Source organism: Rhinopithecus roxellana, chromosome 10 (genome assembly GCF_007565055.1).
Source record: "Rhinopithecus roxellana isolate Shanxi Qingling chromosome 10, ASM756505v1, whole genome shotgun sequence".
NCBI lineage: Eukaryota > Metazoa > Chordata > Mammalia > Primates > Cercopithecidae > Rhinopithecus > Rhinopithecus roxellana.
Window position 1 is genome coordinate 74,806,020 of NC_044558.1, and position 21,444 is coordinate 74,827,463.

General features: G+C 37.9%; 2 protein-coding genes across 2 annotated transcripts in view; both read right to left on the reverse strand.

The window, feature by feature from the left end:
- C10H12orf40 (chromosome 10 C12orf40 homolog) overlaps nt 1–21,444 on the reverse strand; it is a 119,512-nt gene that overhangs the window by 63,744 nt on the left and 34,324 nt on the right. The window lies entirely within an intron of this gene.
- On the reverse strand, nt 10,483–17,857 carry LOC115899889 (endogenous retrovirus group K member 7 Env polyprotein-like). The gene is made up of 2 exons (XM_030938346.1): nt 17,689–17,857; nt 10,483–12,690 (listed from the first exon to the last, which is right to left on the reverse strand). The coding sequence occupies exon 2, from the start codon at nt 12,272–12,274 to the stop codon at nt 11,192–11,194; it is 1,083 nt and encodes a 360-aa protein (XP_030794206.1). The 5' UTR covers nt 12,275–12,690; nt 17,689–17,857; the 3' UTR covers nt 10,483–11,191.

A 21,444-nucleotide genomic window follows, 5' to 3' on the forward strand; every position in this document is an offset into this window, starting at 1 on the left:
AAAGATAATACACGAAAATCAAGTGGATTATCGTAGGGATATAAGGATGGTTCAACACATGCAAATCAATGTGTTATAAAACATCAACAGAATGAAGGATAAAAACTGTATTATCGAATATTTACTTATAAATGGTTGCCCAGGGGGGGGCGGAGCAAGATGGCCGAATAGGAACAGCTCCAGTCTCCAACTCCCGGCGCGAGCGACACAGAAGACCGGTGATTTCTGCATTTTCAACTGAGGTACTGGGGTCATCTCACTAGGGAGTGCTGGACAATCGGTGCTGGTCAGCTGCTGCAGCCTGACCAGCGAGAGCTGAAGCAGGGCGAGGCATCGCCTCACCTGGAAGCGCAAGGGGGAAGGGGATCCGTTTTCCTAGCCAGGGGAACTGAGACACACAACACTTGGAAAATCGGGTAACTCCCACCCCAATACCGCGCTGTAAGCATACAGGCACACCAGGAGAATATATCCAACATCTGGCCAGGAGGGTCCCACGCCCACGAAGCCTCCCTCACTGCTAACACAGCAGTCTGCCACGATCTATCCGCAAGGCAGCAGCGAGGCTGGGGGAGGGGTGCCCGCCATTGCTGAGGCTTAAGTAGGTAAACAAAGCCGCTGGGAAGCTCGAACTGGGTGGAGCTCACAGCAGCTCAAGGAAGCCTGCCTGTCTCTGTAGTCTCCACCTCTGGGGACAGCGCACAGCTGAAGACCAACAGGGGAAGTAGCGGGAGCCGGTGCAGACGCGAACGACTCTCTCTGCCAGCTTTGGAGAGAGCCCTGGATCTTCCAACGCAGGAGGTTGAGATCTGAGAACGGACAGACTGCCTGCTCAGGTGTGTCCCTGACCCCTGAGTAGCCTAGCTGGGAGAAATCCCCCACTAGGGGCAGTCTGACATCCCACACCTCACAGGGTGGAGTACACCCCTGAGAGGAAACTTCCAAAGGAAGAATCAGACAGGTACACTCACTGTTCAGCAATATTCTATCTTCGGCAAACTCTGCTGCTGATACCCAGGCAAACAGGGTCTGGAGTGGACCTCAAGCAATCTCCAACAGACCAACAGACAGTCCTTCTGACTGTCAGAAGGAAAACTATCAAACAGGAAGGACACCTATACCAAAACCCCATCAGTACGTCACCACCATCAAAGACCAGAGACAGATAAAACCACAAAGATGGGGAAGAAGCAGGGCAGAAAAGCTGGAAATTCAAAAAATAAGAGTGCATCTCCCCCTGCAAAGGAGCGCAGCCCATCGCCAGCAACGGATCAAAGCTGGTCAGAGAATGACTTTGACAAGAGGAGAGAAGAAGGCTTCAGTCCATCAAACTTATCAGAGCTAAAGGAGGAATTACGTACCCAGCGCAAAGAAACTAAAAATCCTGAAAAAAGAGTGGAAGAATTGACAGCTAGACTAATTAATGCAGAGAAGATCATAAACGAAATGACAGAGATGAAAACCATGACACGAGAAATACGTGACAAATGCACAAGCTTCAGTAACCGACTCGATCAACTGGAAGAAAGAGTATCAGCGATTGAAGATCAAATGAATGAAATGAAGCGAGAAGAGAAACCAAAAGAAAAAAGAAGAAAAAGAAATGAGCAAAGCCTGCAAGAAGTATGGGATTACGTAAAAAGACCAAATCTACGTCTGATTGGGGTGCCTGAAAGTGAGGGGGAAAATGGAACCAAGTTGGAAAACACTCTTCAGGATATCATCCAGGAGAACTTCCCCAACCTAGTAGGGCTGGCCAACATTCAAATTCAGGAAATACAGAGAACGCCACAAAGATACTCCTCCAGAAGAGCAACTCCAAGACACATAATTCCCAGATTCACCAAAGTTGAAATGAAGGAAACAATCTTAAGGGCAGCCAGAGAGAAAGGTCGGGTTACCCACAAAGGGAAGCCCATCAGACTAACAGCAGATCTCTCGGCAGAAACTCTACAAGCCAGAAGAGAGTGGGGGCCAATATTCAACATTCTTAAAGAAAAGAATTTTAAACCCAGAATTTCATATTCAGCCAAACTAAGTTTCATAAGTGAAGGAGAAATAAAATCCTTTACAGATAAGCAAATGCTTAGAGATTTTGTCACCACCAGGCCTGCCTTACAAGAGACCCTGAAGGAAGCCCTAAACATGGAAAGGAACAACCGGTACCAGCCATTGCAAAAACATGCCAAAATGTAAAGACCATCGAGGCTAGGAAGAAACTGCATCAACTAACGAGCAAAATAACCAGTTAATATCATAATGGCAGGATCAAGTTCACACATAACAATATTAAACTTAAATGTTAATGGACTAAATGCTCCAATTAAAAGACACAGACTGGCAAACTGGATAAAGAGTCAAGACCCATCAGTCTGCTGTATTCAGGAGACCCATCTCACATGCAGAGACATACATAGGCTCAAAATAAAGGGATGGAGGAAGATCTACCAAGCAAATGGAGAACAAAAAAAAGCAGGGGTTGCAATCCTTGTCTCTGATAAAACAGACTTTAAACCATCAAAGATCAAAAGAGACAAAGAAGGCCATTACATAATGGTAAAGGGATCAATTCAACAGGAAGAGCTAACTCTCCTAAATATATATGCAGCCAATACAGGAGCACCCAGATTCATAAAGCAAGTCCTTAGAGACTTACAAAGAGACTTAGACTCCCACACAATAATAATGGGAGACTTCAACACTCCGCTGTCAACATTAGGCAGATCAAGGAGACAGAAAGTTAACAAGGATATCCAGGAATTGAACTCATCTCTGCACCAAGCGGACCTCATAGACTTCTATAGAACTCTCAACCCCAAATCAACAGAATATACATTCTTCTCAGCACCACATCACACTTATTCCAAAATTGACCACATAATTGGAAGTAAAGCACTCCTCAGCAAATGTACAAGAACAGAAATTATAACAAACTGTCTCTCAGACCACAGTGCAATCAAACTAGAACTCAGGCCTAAGAAACTCAATCAAAACCACTCAACTACATGGAAACTGAACAACCTGCTCCTGAATGACTACTGGGTACATAACGAAATGAAAGCGGAAATAAAGATGTTCTTTGAAACCAATGAGAACAAAGATACAACATACCAGAATCTCTCGGACACATTTAAAGCAGTGTGTAGAGGGAAATTTATAGCACTAAATGCCCACAAGAGAAAGCAGGAAAGATCTAAAATTGACACTCTAACATCACAATTAAAAGAACTAGAGAGGCAAGAGCAAACACATTCAAAAGCTAGCAGAAGGCAAGAAATCACTAAGATCAGAGCAGAACTGAAGGAGATAGAGACACAAAAAACCATCCAAAAAATCAATGAATCCAGGAGTTGGTTTTTTGAAAAGATCAACAAAATTGACAGACCGCTAGCAAGGCTAATAAAGAAGAAAAGAGAGAGGAATCAAATAGATGCAATAAAAAATTATAAAGGGGATATCACCACCGACCCCACAGAAATACAAACTACCATCAGAGAATACTATAAACGCCTCTACGCAAATCAACTAGAAAATCTAGAAGAAATGGATAATTTCCTGGACACTTACACTCTCCCAAGACTAAACCCAGAAGAAGTTGAATCCCTGAATAGACCAATAGCAGGCTCTGAAATTGAGGCAACAATTAATAGCCTACCCACCAAAAAAAGTCCAGGACCAGATGGATTCACAGCTGAATTCTACCAGAGGTACAAGGAGGAGCTGGTACCATTCCTTCTGAAACTATTCCAATCAATAGAAAAAGAGGGAATCCTCCCTAACTCATTTTATGAGGCCAACATCATCCTGATACCAAAGCCTGGCAGAGACACAACAAAAAAAGAGAATTTTAGACCAATATCCCTGATGAACATCGATGCAAAAATTCTCAATAAAATACTGGCAAACCGGATTCAGCAGCACATCAAAAAGCTTATCCACCATGATCAAGTGGGCTTCATCCCTGGGATGCAAGGATGGTTCAACATTCGCAAATCAATAAACGTAATCCAGCATATAAACAGAACCAAAGACAAGAACCACATGATTGTCTCAATAGATGCAGAAAAGGCTTTTGACAAAATTCAACAGCCCTTCATGCTAAAAACGCTCAATAAATTCGGTATTGATGGAACGTACCTCAAAATAATAAGAGCTATTTATGACAAACCCACAGCTAATATCATACTGAATGGGCAAAAACTGGAAAAATTCCCTTTGAAAACTGGCACAACACAGGGATGCCCTCTCTCACCACTCCTATTCAACATAGTCTTGGAAGTTTTGGCTAGGGCAATCAGGCAAGAGAAAGAAATCAAGGGTATCCAGTTAGGAAAAGAAGAAGTCAAATTGTCCCTGTTTGCAGATGACATGATTGTATATTTAGAAAACCCCATCGTCTCAGCCCAAAATCTCCTTAAGCTGATAAGCAACTTCAGCAAAGTCTCAGGATACAAAATTAATGTGCAAAAATCACAAGCATTCTTATACACCAGTAACAGACAAGCAGAGAGCCAAATCATGAATGAACTTCCATTCACAATTGCTTCAAAGAGAATAAAATACCTAGGAATCCAGCTTACAAGGGATGTCAAGGACCTCTTCAAGGAGAACTACAAACCACTGCTCAGTGAAATAAAAGAGGACACAAACAAATGGAAGAACATACCATGCTCATGGATAGGAAGAATCAATATCGTGAAAATGGCCATACTCCCCAAGGTTATTTATAGATTCAATGCCATCCCCATCAAGCTACCAATGAGTTTCTTCACAGAATTGGAAAAAACTGCTTTAAAGTTCATATGGAACCAAAAAAGAGCCCGCATTGCCAAGACAATCCTAAGTCAAAAGGACAAAGCTGGAGGCGTCACGCTACCTAACTTCAAACTATACTACAAGGCTACAGTAACCAAAACAGCATGGTACTGGTACCAAAACAGAGATATAGACCAATGGAACAGAACAGAGTCCTCAGAAATAATACCGCACATCTACAGCCATCTGATCTTTGACAAACCTGAGAGAAACAAGAAATGGGGAAAGGATTCCCTATGTAATAAATGGTGCTGGGAAAATTGGCTAGCCATAAGTAGAAAGCTGAAACTGGATCCTTTCCTTACCCCTTATACGAAGATTAATTCAAGATGGATTAGAGACTTAAATGTTAGACCTAATACCATAAAAACCCTAGAAGAAAATCTAGGTAGTACCATTCAGGACATAGGCATGGGCAAGGACTTCATGTCTAAAACACCAAAAGCAATGGCAGCAAAAGCAAAAATTGACAAATGGGATCTAATTAAACTAAAGAGCTTTTGCACAGCAAAAGAAACTACCATCAGAGTGAACAGGCAACCTACAGAATGGGAGAAAATTTTTGCAACCTACTCATCTGACAAAGGGCTAATATCCAGAATCTACAACGAACTCAAACAAATATACGAGAAAAAAACAAACAACCCCATCAAAAAGTGGGGAAAGGATATGAACAGACATTTCTCAAAAGAAGATATTCATACAGCCAACAGACACATGAAAAAATGCTCATCCTCACTCGCCATCAGAGAAATGCAAATCAAAACCACAATGAGATACCATCTCACACCAGTTAGAATGGCAATCATTAAGAAGTCAGGAAACAACAGGTGTTGGAGAGGATGTGGAGAAATAGGAACACTTTTACACTGTTGGTGGGATTGTAAACTAGTTCAACCATTATGGAAAACAGTATGGCGATTCCTCAAGGATCTAGAACTAGATGTACCATATGACCCAGCCATCCCACTACTGGGTATATACCCAAAGGATTATAAATTATTCTACTACAAAGACACATGTACACGTATGTTTATTGCGGCACTATTCACAATAGCAAAGACTTGGAATCAACCCAAATGTCCATCTGTGACAGACTGGATTAAGAAAATGTGGCACATATACACCATGGAATACTATGCAGCCATAAAAAAGGATGAGTTTGCGTCCTTTGTAGGGACATGGATGCAGCTGGAAACCATCATTCTTAGCAAACTATCACAAGAACAGAAAACCAAACACCGCATGTTCTCACTCATAGGTGGGAACTGAACAATGAGATCACTTGGACTCGGGAAGGGGAACATCATGCACTGGGGCCTATCATGGGGAGGGGGGAGGGGGGAGGAGGGAGGGATTGCATTGGGGAGTTATACATGATATAAATGATGAATTGATGGGTGCTGACGAGTTGATGGGTGCATCACACCAACATGGCATAAGTATACATATGTAACAAACCTGCACGTTATGCACATGTACCCTAGAACTTAAAGTATTAAAAAAAAAAAAAAGACAAAAAAAATAAATAAATAAAATAAATGGTTGCCCAATGAGAACGTAAAAAAAAAAAAAAAAAAAAAACTGTATTATCCTACCAATTAATTCAGGAAAAGCATGCAATAAAATTCAACACCCATTTATGATAAAAACGTTCAACAAACTAAGCATAGAAGGAACATATCTGAATATAATAAAGGTCATCCATGACAAACCCACAGCTATCATACTGAATGGGAAAAACCTGAAAGCCTTTCTTCTAAGAACTAGAACAAGACAAGGATGCTCTTTCACCACTCCTATTCAACATAGTATTAGAGGTCCCAGCTAGAGCAATGAGGCAAGAGAAAGAAACAAAAGGCAACCAAACTGGAAAAGGGAAAGTCAAATTGTCCCTCTTTGCAGATGACATGATCTTATATTTAGAAAATCCTAGACTCCACAAAAAACAAACAAACAAACAAACAAAAAAAAAAAAAAAAAAAAAACTCTTAGATTTGATAAGTTCAGTAGTCTCAGGACAGAAAGTCAACAAATATTAGTAGAATTTGTATACACCAATAATGAACTATCTGAAAAACAAATCAAGAAAGCAATCCCATTATATACCTACAAAACATGAAAATAAAATACCTAGGAATAAATGTAACTAAGGAGGTGAAAGGTCTCTACAAAGGAAACTACAAATCTTTGATAAAAGAAATTGAAGAAGATACAAATGGAAAGACATCCAATGATCCTGGATTAGAATAATGAGTATTGTCAAAATAATCATACCACCCGAAGCAATCTACAGAGTCAATGTAATCCCTATCAATCAATTTTTCGCAGACATAGAAAAACAATCCTAAAATTTGTATGGAACCAATAAAGAGCCCAAGTAGCCAAAGCAATCCTAAGCAAAAAGAACAAAGTTGGAGGTATCACACTACCCAACTTCAAAATATATTACAAGGCTATAATAACCAAACAGTATGATATTGATACAAAAACAGGGACATGGACGAATGGAACAGAATGAGAACCCAGAAATAAACCCATATATTTACAGCCAACTGACTGTTGACAAAGGTGTCACAAATATATCTTGGGGAAAGGAAACCTTCAGTAAATGGTGCTGGGTACACTAGAAATCCATATGTGGAAGAATTAAACTAGACCACTACTTCTCATCGTATACAAAAATCAACTCAAAATATTAAAGACTTAAATGTATAGCTTGAAACAATAAAACTATTAGAAGAAAATACAGAACAAACATTCCAGGACAATGGTCTAGGCAAAGATTTTATGACTTAGACTTCAAAAGCAGAGACAAGAAGAAAAAAATAGATAAGTGGGACCATATTAAACGAAAAAGCTTCTTCACAGTAAAGGAAACAATCGTCAGAGTGAAGAGACAACCTGTTGAATGACAGAAAATATTTGCAAATCATTAATCTGACAAAGGACTAATATCCAGCATATACAAGAAACTCAAACGAAACAGGAAAAAAACCAAACAATCCCATTAAAAAGTGGGCAAAGGATATAGACACTTCTCAAAAGAAGACATACAAATGACCAAAAGGAAAAGGTAGATTTTAAAAAATGCTCAACATCACTAGTCATTAGGGAAATGCAAATCAAAATCACAATAAGTTATCATCTTACTTCAATTAGAATGGCTATCATCAAAAAACAACAAAAAAAAGAAAACAAATGTTGGCAAGGACATGGAGAAAAGAGAACTCTCATACACTGTTGGTGAGAATGTAAATTAATACTGTCATTATGGAAAAGAATGTGGAGACATCCCAAAAAACTAAAAGTAGAATGGCAGTATGATCCAGCAACCTCACTACTGGCTATTTATCCAAAGAAAATGAAAACAATCAATCAAAACAATATATGCACCCCCATGTTTATCACAGCACTATTCACAATAGCAAAGATATGGAATCAACCTAAGTATACTTCGATAGATGAACGGATAACAAAAAATGTTAAATTTACAAAACAGACTATTATCCAATCATTAAAAAAAAAATCGTGTCATTTGCAGCAACATGGATGGAACAGGAAGTGAAACAAGCCAGACACAGAAAGACAAATAGCACATGTACTCACTCACATGTGGGAGCTAAAAAAGTTGATCTCCGGGGGTAGAATGATAGTTACCAGAGGCTGGGGAGGAAGTAAATATGTGTGCAGGGGGGAAGGGAGGGGGTGCGAAGGGAGATTTAATGGGTACAAACATATAATAAATAGAATGAATAAGTTCTAATGTTTGATAGTAGAGTACGGTGCTACAGTTGACAAAAATGTGTTGTACATTTCAAAACAGCTAGAGATGAGAACTTAAAATATTCTCAACACATAGAAATGATCAATGGTTGTGGTGATGGATATCCTAAATACCCTGACTTGATTATTACACATTCCATGCATGCAACATGTACCCCATTAATATGTATAGTATTAAATAATATATATCAATTAAAAATTTTTTAAAAACAGAACAAAATATGAGACAACAGTTTTCAGTCAGTGGAGACCAGGTGAGCAAGATAATGATCCCTGAGAGAGAGAAAACAAATGAGGAGAACTCTGTGATTGTTCCTAGGTTATTGTCTGGAGAGAATATTCAAGCCACAGAACACGGAAAGGGAACCCAATCAGAGCCCAACTGACTCCCTTTATTGAGGAAACAGCTGGGGATCCAGGGAGATTGCAGAGGATAGAGTTTACAAGTTAGAGTACCATAAAGGAGAGTGTTTCAGAGAGTAAGACCTCGAGAGAGCCACAGAGTGTTCTTCTCAAGTGTTCAACTAAATACTAACTGGCACATGCATGTGAAGTAATTGCCAAAGGCTGTGAAAAGAACCAACCAAGGTGAGAAAAACAGAACAATCTCAGGAGCTCACTAGGGCTGTAAAAATTGTTTCCACCCTCTGGAGTGGAAAATTTCATAATTCAAGGGGAATCAAGAAAGTATTCAGAAGGGTATTGCCTCAGCAATGGAGCAAAATTAGCTACAAACTGAAGGCTTACTGTTCTGTTTAACAAAATTTAAAAGCAAGCCTCAATAAGATCATAGTGTTTCCAAGTACCTGAACGATTTACAGGATGATGTGCAGGAAAATAAAATTGTCCAGCAGCTATAAAGATAAAAATTCACAATGTATAGAATCCAACAAAATTACCAGGAATGCAAAAAAGAGAATCTATAATGAGAAGCAAAATCAATTATTTAAAAACAGATCAAGAAATGACAAAAATAATGGAATTCATAGACGAGGACGTTAAAAGTTTTATTTCCTGTATTCAAGAAGACAGGAAATACTGAACATGCTTAATAGATACATGGAAGATAAAAAAGAAAAGCTAAATCAAAGTTCTAGAGGTGAAAATTACACTGGATAGGATTACCAGCAGATAAGACCACAAGGAAGATACAATTAGGGATTTTGAAGATATAGTAATATAATCTACATACAATAAAGCAATGAGAGAAAAAAGACTGGAAAAAACAGCACCAGTAAACTGAGATTTCAAGTAGACTAATTACCAATCTGAGTCCTCCAAGGAAAAGGAAAGGAGTCAGAAACAATATTTGAAGAAATAATGGCTATAAAAATTTCAAATTTGATAAAAACAATAAGTACACAAATCCAAGATCAAAAAAACCCAAACACAAGAACTAGAAAGAAAATTAATATCTTAAAGAATAGAAATCAATGTTTAAAAAATCATGATAGAAAAATCATAAAAAAGATAAAAACTATTATATGTACAGATATTAAGATAACGACAGCAAACTTCCAGTTGGAAACTACACCAAGTCAAAAGATATCTTTCAAAAACAGAAGCAAAATAAAGATTTGCAAATATACAAAGATTAGAGCATTAATCACCAGCAGATCTATGATATAAGAAATGTTAAGTCTTTCAAACAGAAAATTACACCAGATGGAAATCTAGATCTACACAAAGTAATGAAGACCACTAAAAATAATAACTATGTGCTTAAATATAAGAAACATATTTTCTTATGCAGCTTTCTTTAAAACAAAACAACAATGCATTATGTTGGGGTCCACGTGTTTCCTAAACAAAGGAATGAACACACAAGACAACACAGGACAAGACATACATGGCGGCCGCGCCGAACGGCACACACTGCTTTCTTTTATCCAGTCGTTTGTGGAATGTTGCCAAGTCACAGGGCATGTGTTGCTTCTCTGACCTTTCCTTGACTCACAAGATCAGTAAACATTGACCAGTTCCCAGAGCCCACTGCTTGCAGCTGGCTCCTTTGCCCTTCCTGTTTGCAGAGAAGGACCGTCCTGCTTTGTCTGCAAGAGCAGGGCTTATTGGGAACGTCTCGTTTGCAAGCACACAGTCCTCTACATCTCCCCCTTCTTTATTTATAGGTTTGAATTTTTTTCGAAACCATCATCACATGTTGGGCTCTCTGGGATTTGGTGTTTGCCCTTTGGCACCGTTTCCAGCAGACTGTGAAAATGACAAAGGCAAAAACAACAATCAATACATTACTAGAAACAAAAGTCAGTAAAGTTTTTACAGGACTCGTAGGGTTTAAAGATTTCAAGCTTTGTGCAATACCAGTCATTAAATCTGTGCCAGTCAGCAATGGTAACTGATTATGAAACGTTTTAGAAATATTGTGTGTTAGTTCTTGTATTTTTAGGGAAAGATTATTATGGCCAATTAAAAGCCTTTTTATCTTTGTCCAATTATGTACAGTGTTATTAAAAGGAATAGGTGTAACACAAAATTGAGTAGTATTCCAGTCACATTTTAACAAGGTCCGAGTATTTAACACTGTCAGCTGATCCCCTATTCAAGAAACCACTTGTTTTAACTTATCTATTCATTTAGTCAAATGAGCATCGATGTCTTGTTGTTGTTGCCACAAGAAGTGAGATTGTTCATGCCATTGTTGCACGAACTCTGTATTTTGGATACTTTGATGTAACGCCAGTCCAGCAACAGCGGTGGTGGAAGCAATAGCCACAAGTCCCACTACTGCTGTTACGACAATCCCAACCGCTCTCTGGCTGCAGTGGACAAGATCTTGCATTACTTTGTAAATTTGAGTAACCCCAGTAGATTCACTCCAGGTGCGTGTCAAGTTCACAGGTAACCAGGTTTTTTTCCTAGCTCTTAAAATATATATATTGGAGTGAGTCTCATTCCAATTATTATGCCACCAAGTAGTATTTATACAGCTTAAAAATATATAATTGCCCGTACAGTTAACTACTCCTGTATTATTATCCCATTTAAAGATTCTCGCTAACAAGTAAGGTTTTTTAACACAAGCAATGACATATTTAGATCTGTTTCGATGTAAAGATATATGGAAAGGATTAGAAAGATTAGTGGTAATTAAGGACATGTTTCCCATAAAAGTAGACATTGGTTTGCCAGCAGCTAGTAACTTCCACATATGACTTTGTATTTGTGAAGTGTCGGCCAAATGTGGCATAGGGGGCGACAAGCCACCATCATGCCAAATAATAGTTTTGTTACCATCAGCATAAATGCTGTGATTATTTATATGCCATCGTAGGCTAAAGTGGCTAAACTTAGTCTGAAAATCTCCATGCACACTCCAGTCAGTGACAAGGTATCTGTAATTTCTACCTTTTACCTCTAATAATAATCGTGGTCTACTTCTTTTACACTTAGTCCACTCTAATTGGGAAACATCTCCGGACACGTCAGGAATAGGACATAAGGATAATGTAGTAGGCAAGGTTTCGTTAAGTAGAGCAGTATGATTATATTTAAAACTCTGAGTAACAACAATCATAGTAAAGGCTGCAATGTGACTATGATTATAGCGCACAGCCCAAGCCTCATGAGAAGGATGTAAACAATGTGGACTGTTCCCAAGACATATAGGTAACCCTTTTACCCCAAATTGATATAAACTGTTTACTGTACCCATGTCTAACTCAGGATCCTGATTTTAAAAAGGTGATGGCATCAAGTAGTATCATTAGTAAATACTAAAACTTCTTTGTCTCCCTAGGCCACACCTTGATATAAGGGTGGAAAGGGAATATAAGCCCAATATGTGAATTCTCCAGCTGTTATCTGGCAATTTACTACAGCTAGCATAGCCAGAAATAAGGTCAGTGAGGTTTTGGGCTGTCTAGCTTGTTGAACAACCCCTTTAGCTTCTTGAGTAAGCTTTTTCAGCTGACCCCATGTTGGGGGTTCCGCTCGTCAAGTTTTGAAGGTGAAGGTTTTCTGAGTACTCAGATTTAATTTTTGAAATGCCACCAGGAAGTCTTCCGGCCGGCTCCTCTTCGCCATGGCACTGCTTCAACCGTCGGGATGGGAACCACTCATCTTCAGCACCTGTATGAACGAGAGCATAACCTCGACCCCATTGTAAAACATTTTCTTTTAAATATTGGCCTTGTAATGAAGGATAGTACACCCACAAATTGTTAGCTTGTGGCTTTTTTAATGGTTGTTGAAAATGTTTTACTGCTATAGATTGCTGTAATTGGTGCCAATAGTTAAGAAAATTTAAAGTAAAAGGAGCTTTCAGATTTTGATGTTTTGGGGAATCTCGTCCATTTCCCCGTTTGTTTTAAAAGTTGTAATCTTAAGGTAGTATTAGCTTGTTTAATAATTGTTTAACCTTGACGTTAAATGGAATACCAGTGGAATGATGAATGTGGTATGAAGAGAGGAAGGCAGCCAATTTATGAGAGAAGTAGGAGCATTGTTAGTTTTTAATTTAGCAGGAACTCCCATAACTGTAAAGTAAGTAAATGAGTAATAACAGAATCAGCTTTTTTAGAGGGTAATGGTGTAGCCCATTGGAAGTGTGACCAAGTATTAATTATATGATGGACATATTTTAAACGACCAAAAGAAGAAACATAAGTTACATCCATTTGTCAAATATGATTTTGTTGAGTGTCTCGGGGATTTATACTTGGACTTAAAGAGGGTGTAATAATAGGAACATAAGATGGACAGGCTCTGACAATAGTTTGGGCTTGACGGCGTGTTATAGAAAATAGCCATTGTAATTCTAAACTGTTAGTATGATGTAATTGATGTTCATCCTGAGCCTGTTGGACACTGTCAACAAGTAAAGAATCAATTTGGCTATTGCCAAAAGTTAAAGGTCCTGGTAAAGCTGAATGTGAATGAATATGAGTGATAAAAAAGGGGGTTGTACGGGAAGTAAGAGTCAAGAACAATAAGGAAAATAGTTTTTGTAAAGGGGTTTTTGGGAGTAATGGTAAAGAAGTTTGAGAAATATACTTAGTTACATATACAGTATATTGGGAATCACTAACTATATTATAAGGTGTTTGAGGCCAATCTTGTAGTACCACAAGAATGGCAAAAAGTTTTCTCTGTTGTACAGATTTAAATGGATAGTGAGAAATTGTTGAATTATTTGATGTCCAGTATTTAGCTTTTTTATTGTTAGAAGTATTAGTAAAAAAGGTGGACCTTTAACCGGAGTATAAGAAATAGGATTATAGGACAGGAAAGAATATTGTTGTAGAAAAGCAAATAATCTATGACTGGGATAGTGTTGAGAAAAGGAACCAGTATACTTAGCGCAAGCCACTTGTCATTTTTTATGAGTTTTTAGTAGAGATTTAATGTATTGATTAGATAATTGGGTAATAACTTTTATAGGGTTAGTTTTAAGCAACTGACGAGTTTTATGTTGCCCTTTAATAATCAATTTAGTCAATTGATTAAGGGTAAAATTTTTTAATGGCTTTATTAGTCAAAAATAGCCACTTTAGAATGTTATTATTTTGATGTAAGATGGCTGTTGGTGAATAAGGAGTATGAAAAAGACATAAAGAGAGTGGAAGATCAGGTATAATATATAATTAAGGTGAGCTTTACTAATTTTATTTTCTACAAAAGACAATTTCTCTTTTGTTGTAGGGGATAACTGTCGAGAATTGTTTAAATCTAAATCTCTTTTTAAGGTAGTAAACAAATGTTGTAATTTATAAGTAGGAATATCTAAGATGGGATGAAGCCAATTAATATCCCCTAACAATTTTTGAAAATCATTAAGGGTCACAAGTTGATCTCTCCTAATTTGAACCTTTTGTGGGCGGACTTGTTTTTTAGTCAATAGATACCCCAAATATTGAATGGGGAACTGAGTTTGTACCTTTTTAGGAGATATTTGTAAATTATAATGAATTAACTGTTGTTGCAAAACCTTAAAAACTTGATTTTGGAGGGTTACATTAGGGGTAGTCAATAAAATATTATCTATATAATGATAAATTAACACAGTTGGAAACTGATTTTTTATAGGATTTAAAGCCCTATGTATGAATTTTTGACATAAAGTAGGGCTATTAAGTATATTTTGGGGAAGAACCTTTTACTGATATTTTTGTGTGGGCTGTCTATTATTATATTTAGGAATAGTAAAGGCAAACTTTTCACAATCTTGAGGTTGTAATGGAATAGAGAAAAAACAATCTTTGAGATCTATGACCATTAATTTTTAACTTTGTGGGATAAGGGCAGGATTAGAAAGACCAGGCTGTAAACTTCCCCTAGGTTGAATGTAAACATTTATAGTTTTAAGATCAGTTAATAAACGCCATTTTTCACTTTTTTTTTTTTTTTACATGACAAAGACAGGGGAATTCCATGTAGAAGTACTTGGCTCTATATGACCCTTGGCCAATTGTTTTTTTGACTAACTCTTTTAAAGCCCCAAGTTTTTCTTTAGATAATGGCCACTGCTCCACCCAAACAGGAGTGGTAGTTTTCCACTTTAATTGCAAAGGTTGAGGCTGGTGAACAGTGGCTATGAGTTTAAAGGATTGTAGCCCATTTTGAACATCATATTTTTGGCAGCTGAAGAAATATGAGGAATGTTTAAAAAAGCACCAAATTGTTGTAAAAGATTTTGTCCCCAAAGATTAATATTGATAGGAACAATATAAAAAAAATTTTGACCTTGTTGACCTTTAGGACCGACACAGGTTAAAGGTTTTACGCTTTGATAAACCACAGAAGTAGCACCCAAGTCAGTGAGTGTAACTGAAACTTTTTTTTTTATTGTATAGGCCACTGATTTAAACAAATGATAGACACATCCACCCCCGTATCAATTAACCCTTCAAAAACTATTCCATTAATGTGCAATGAACATAAGGGCTTTTGATCAGAAACTAAAGTTTCCCAAAAAACAGTTTTTCCTGTGCTACCGAACCCTCCCTGTCAAGATACCTCTCTAGATAGGAACGGGAAAAAAAAGCAAAGGCAATAAAAGTAATTGTGCAATACATTCCCCTGCCTCTAGGCGCATAAATTGTGAGACTTGTACCATAATAAGAATTTCATTAGTAAAATCAGGATCAATGATTCCGGGAATCACCATTAACCCTCGTATAGCACTGTTGCTTTGACCTATCAAAAGTCCTACATGTCCTTTTGGCAAAGGGCCACACACTCCAATAGCTAATTTATATACTCCTCCATTAGGAGACAAGGTATAAGGCTGAGTAATAGCTAAGTCAGTAGCGGCACTCTGCTTAGTTGCTGCATAAAGCTGGGAAACTGGGGTAAGGTGTGGTATCCTTAAGGAGGACTCAAATTTATTCCTTGATGTTGTAGGTCATTGCTCACTGGGTATTGTGGTAGGCTTGTATTGTAATTGTTTGGGCCCCAAGCCTGTGGGCCCCGGCTCTCGTTTCCCGGGAGAGGAGACAGTAAATTTCCACTTTTATCAGTTTTGGAACTACATTCATTTGTCCAATGTCGACCTTTGCCACAACGTTTTTACACCTCTGAAGGCAGCTTTCTGCCTTGAGGGATAAAAGTGTTTAATTTTTTACGACATTCTTTTTTGAAATGTCCAGGTTTACCACATTGAAAGCAAACACCTTGTTTGTTATTTTAAGGCTTTAGATAGGGCTCTAGCAAATAATTGAGCATTATAAATAGCCCCTCCAACACCAGCACAAGCTCTTATATATTTATTTAAATTGGCCCCACTGGCCTTTAATGGTCTCAACAATTTTTGACAGTCAGCATTAGCATTTTTAAAAGACAATGTTTGCAACAAAATTTTTGAAGTAGGGCCAACACCCACAGTTTTTAAGACAGTATCCTGAAGACAGGCTATGAAATCTGGATATGGTTCATTTGCGCCCTGTAAAATTTTTACAAAGGAAGGGGGAAGTTTTTTTTGCTATCTCTATGTTATTTCAGGCCTTTAAAAACAAAGTCTTGATTTGAGTAAGGGCGACATTATCTAGGCCAGTCTGAGCATTAAGAATAGCATATTGGCCCGTACCTGTGAGTTGTTCCTCAGTGGGTCCTGGGGGATCACGCATAGCATTTTTCCTAACCTGCACATGTGCCTCGTCCATCCACCAGCTGCGCAATTGTAACCACTGAGAACGATCAAGAACAGCCTTCCCCCAAAGTCTCTCAGTCTATAGGAATTATCAAATTTTCTGATGAAAAAGCATCAAGAAGACTAAGGACAAAAGGAGATTGAGGTCCATAGTTAGAAATGGCAGCTTTCATTTCTTTCAAAAATTTAAATTGTAAGGCAGTAAATTGGACATCATTGCCACCATTTGGAAACTGAGCATTAGGAGCAAAAGGAGCATGAATAATTGGAAACAGATCCCGCTCCTCAAATTCTCTTATGTTTTCCTTCCCCCCCGCCCCCCCCCCCCCCAATGGCAGGAAAGGCACTGAGAAAACTTTGCCAAAGGTAAGGAAGCTGGGGGTGGTGGAGGCACTGGAAAATCCCCTTCTAACGGGGCAGAAGGAAAAGAAACAGGGAAAGCTCGCAAAGGTGAATTAGAAGAACGTATCTGTAATATCTGTTGAAGCATTCCCATAATATGCTGTATGTCAGAATTCCAGTTAGAAGAAGGAAGAGTTGGCTCTTCCTCTTCTCCCTCTTTTGCTACCCCTCCATCCTCTGTTACCCTGGCATAAATGGGCTCCATTTCAGATTCATTTTTTCCCAAATCCTCAGATGCCTTTCCTCCTGTGGCTACATCACCACGCTCTGAATCAGTCTCAAGTAACTCTAATGCCTGAGTGATAGAGCTACACAAGGTCCACAAATTTAGAGGTATAGTATCCCCTAACTGGTGAGCTCTACGCAGAGCTTTTACTACCTGTAACCATTCTCTCCAATTTAGCTGCACTGAAACCAGTAACAATTGTTGTTCAACATGGGCAAACAATCGCTTCAAAGTCTTTTCTTTCACTTCTACTTCTATAGACAGCAACAGTTCTTGAAGCAGCCACAAATATTCTGAGGCCAGAGAGGTGAATTCCCCATAATTTTCCCGTGGGTCCCCCTTCTGTACTTACACACCCGGGGTGCTCCCCCTCTGGTTCCTTGCTCTCTTGGAGCCACGGACCCTGCTCACTGCGCCAGTTGTTGGGGTCCGCGTGTTTCCTAAACAAAGGAATGAACACACAAGACAACACAGGACAAGACATACATGGCGGCCGCGCCGTAACGGCACACACTGCTTTCTTTTATCCAGTCGTTTGTGGAATGTTGCCAAGTCACAGGGCATGTGTTGCTTCTCTGACCTTTCCTTGACTCACAAGATCAGTAAACATTGACCAGTTCCCAGAGCCCACTGCTTGCAGCTGGCTCCTTTGCCTTTCCTGTTTGCAGAGAAGGACTGTCCCGCTTTGTCTGCAAGAGCAGGGCTTATCGGGAATGTCTCGTTTGCGAGCACACAGTCCTCTACACATTATGGGGTTTATAACATACATATAAATAAATGTTTGAATATAACACAAAGGCCAAAGGAGAGAAGAAATAAAAAGTATACTACTTTAAGATTCTTATACTATACTTCATACTATAACTTGAAGATAATCTGTGATACATTAATATATATCCTATAAAGTCTAAAGCAATCAATAAAACAGAATCATAGCTAATAAACAAAAAAAGAGATCAAAAGAAGTCATAAAAATACTTAAATAAAAGTAGAAAAAGAAGCAAAGTGACAGATAAAATACAAATAGCAAGAGGACAGACTTAAACCCATACACATTGTCATATTAAATGTAAACCATATTCTTAGCCACAGTACCAGTCTCAATAAATTTGTAATGATCAAATCATACAAAATATGTTCCTTGTCCACAAAGGAACTAATTCAGAAAGATAATGGGAAAGTCTTAGTTTCTGGGAACCAAACACCAAATCTCTAAATAACTTACAGATTGAAAAAGAAATCCAAAGAAAGATTAGAACGTATTTTGATCTGGGCTGGGCACGGTGTTTCAAGCCTATAATCCCAGTACTTTGGGAGGCTGAGGCAGGTGGATCACTTGAGGTCAGGAGTTCGAGACCAATCTCTACTAAATCCCAACTCTACTCAAAATAATTTTTAAAATTAGCCAGGTATGGTGGCAGGTGCCTGTAATCCCAGCTACTTAAGAGGTTGAGGCAGGAGAATCACCTGAACCTAGGGGGCAGAGGTTGCAGTGAGCCAACATCACACTACTGTACTCCAGTCTCAGCAACAGAGCGAGACATCGTCTCAAAAAAAAAAAAAAAAAAAAAAAGAAAGAAAAACTATTTCGATCTGAATAAAAATGAAAACACAATATTTCAAAATTTGTAAGATACAGCAGAAACAGCATTTAGTAGAAAATGTATAGCCCTAAAATATGTATATTAGTAAAGAAGAATGGTTTCAAACCAATGACCTTACCTCTTAACTTAAAAAAACTAGAAAACGCAGAGAAAATTAAACGCAAAATAAGCAGACAAAAGAAAATAGAAAAGCAAAATTCAATTCAATTTTTAAAAATAGAAAAATAAAAGAATTGTAAAACTAAAAGATAATTCTGTGAGAACATAAAAATGTTCTGTGAGTGCCCGGCGCGGTGGCTCAAGCCTGTAATCCCAGCACTTTGGGAGGCCAAGGCGGGCAGATCACGAGGTCAGGAGATCGAGACCATCTTGGCTAACACGGTGAAACCCTGTCTCTACTAAAAAAAAAATACAAAAAATTAGCCGGGCGTGGTGGTGGGCGCCTGTAGTCCCAGCTACTCGGAGGCTGAGGCGGGAGAATGGCATGAACCCGGGAGGTGGAGCTTGCAGTGAGCCGAGATCGTGCCACTGCACTCCAGCCTGGGCGACACAGCCAGACTCCGTCTCAAAAAAAAAAAAAAAAAAAAAAAAAAAAAAAAAAAAAAAAAAAAAAAGTTGTGTGAGAACATAAATTTTTTTCTGACTATTCTGATATTGCCGTAATCAGAATAGTCAGAAAAAGATAGAGAATAACTAGGGAAAAATAATCTCATTAATAAGAGAGAAGACAGTGCTACAGACGGCAAAGATTTCAAACAAATAATAAGAGAATGTTATGAACAACCTTATGTCAATAAATTCTACAAGGTACACAAAATAAATACATTCTTTGTATAACACAAACTACCAAAGCTCACTCTATAACAAATAATCTGATTGATGAGCCCTGTGTTTAGTAAAAACTTAAAACTGTAATAAAAATCCTTCCTACAAAAAAGAACACCAGTACTCACATGGCTTCACTGATTAACTTTACAATATAAGTTAGAAATTACAATCATGTATCACTTTAGGGATACATTTTGATAAATGTGTCGTTAGGCAATTTTGTCATTGTGGGAACATCACAGAGTGTACTTACACAAACCTAGATGGGATAGTCCATTACACACCGAGGCTATATAGTATGGCCTAATGTTCCTAGGCTACAAACTACAATTGCCTACAGCACAATATTGTAGGCAAGTGTAACACAATGATATTTGTGTATGTAAACATAGAAAAGGTATAGTAAAAAAATACAGCATAAAAATCTTTTTAAAGGCACATCTGCAAAGGACACTTACCATGAATCAGTTTGCAGGATGAAAGTTGTTTTGGGTAAGTCAGTGAGTGAGTGGTAAGTGAATGTGAAGGCCTAGAACATTACTGTATACTAGACTTTATAAACACTCTACACTTACGCTTCACTAAATTTATTTTTTAAAATTTCTTTCATCAATAATAAATTAAGCTTATCTTACTGTAGCTTTATGTTTAATTTTTTAAACTTTTTGACTCTATTGTAACAACTTAGCTTAAAACAAACACATTGTACAGCTGTAAAATATTTTTTCTTTTACAGCCTTATTCTTTTTTTTTCCAGTTTTATGCATTTATTTTTTGACAAATTTGTACTCCATGAAAGTGATTTATCACAATGTTGACTTTGTAACAGTGTAAGCACAGTGTTTGTGTGTGTAAAAACGTTGAAACTTCCTCAGTAAATGAAGAGATATCCTTTTTGTACACCTGCATTTGTGAAAGATAAAATTTTTTAAGATCTTGGCTCTCTGGGTGATTGCATATATGGGGGTGACCCATAGTAGTTTTTGATCGATTTCATCAAAAGACAGGTTTTTCATCATGGTATAATCACATTTACAAAGCTGGGTGCACACAATTGCCAACCAGAGTAATAGACATTTATAGATTTCCCTTTGATCTATTTCTTTATGAATACAATTTATCTATTCATAACTGTTATACCCACATGATTGTCATTGGTATACCTGAGTGTTTAAACTTATAAAAATATGTATACTATTGCCTATTTTATTGTGTAATGTGGCCCATGAAGTGTTCTGTTGTGTTTTTATTTTTCTCAAATAAATCCTCCTTTAAAATGTAAGTAAATATGTAGAGTTGTGCAACCTTCACCACAATCAACTTTACAATATTTTCATCACTGCAAATGGAAGCCCCATTCCCATTTGTGATTATTCCCCATTCCTCTTCAACCTCCCCTTCCTGATCTCTCCCTACTATCAGCCCTAGGCCATGACAATTGCTGATCTACTCTGTCTCTTTAGATTTGTCTGTTTTGGACATTCCATATAAATATGTATATGTGATCTTTTGTGACTGGCTTCTTTTCTGCATCACAAGTTGAAAGTTTGTCCATGTTGTAGCATATATCATCAGTATTTCATCCAGTTTTTAAGTTGTCAAATACTATTTGACTTGTTTCCATTTTTGGCTATTGTGAATAATGATATTTGAACATTACTATGTAAGCTTTCTTA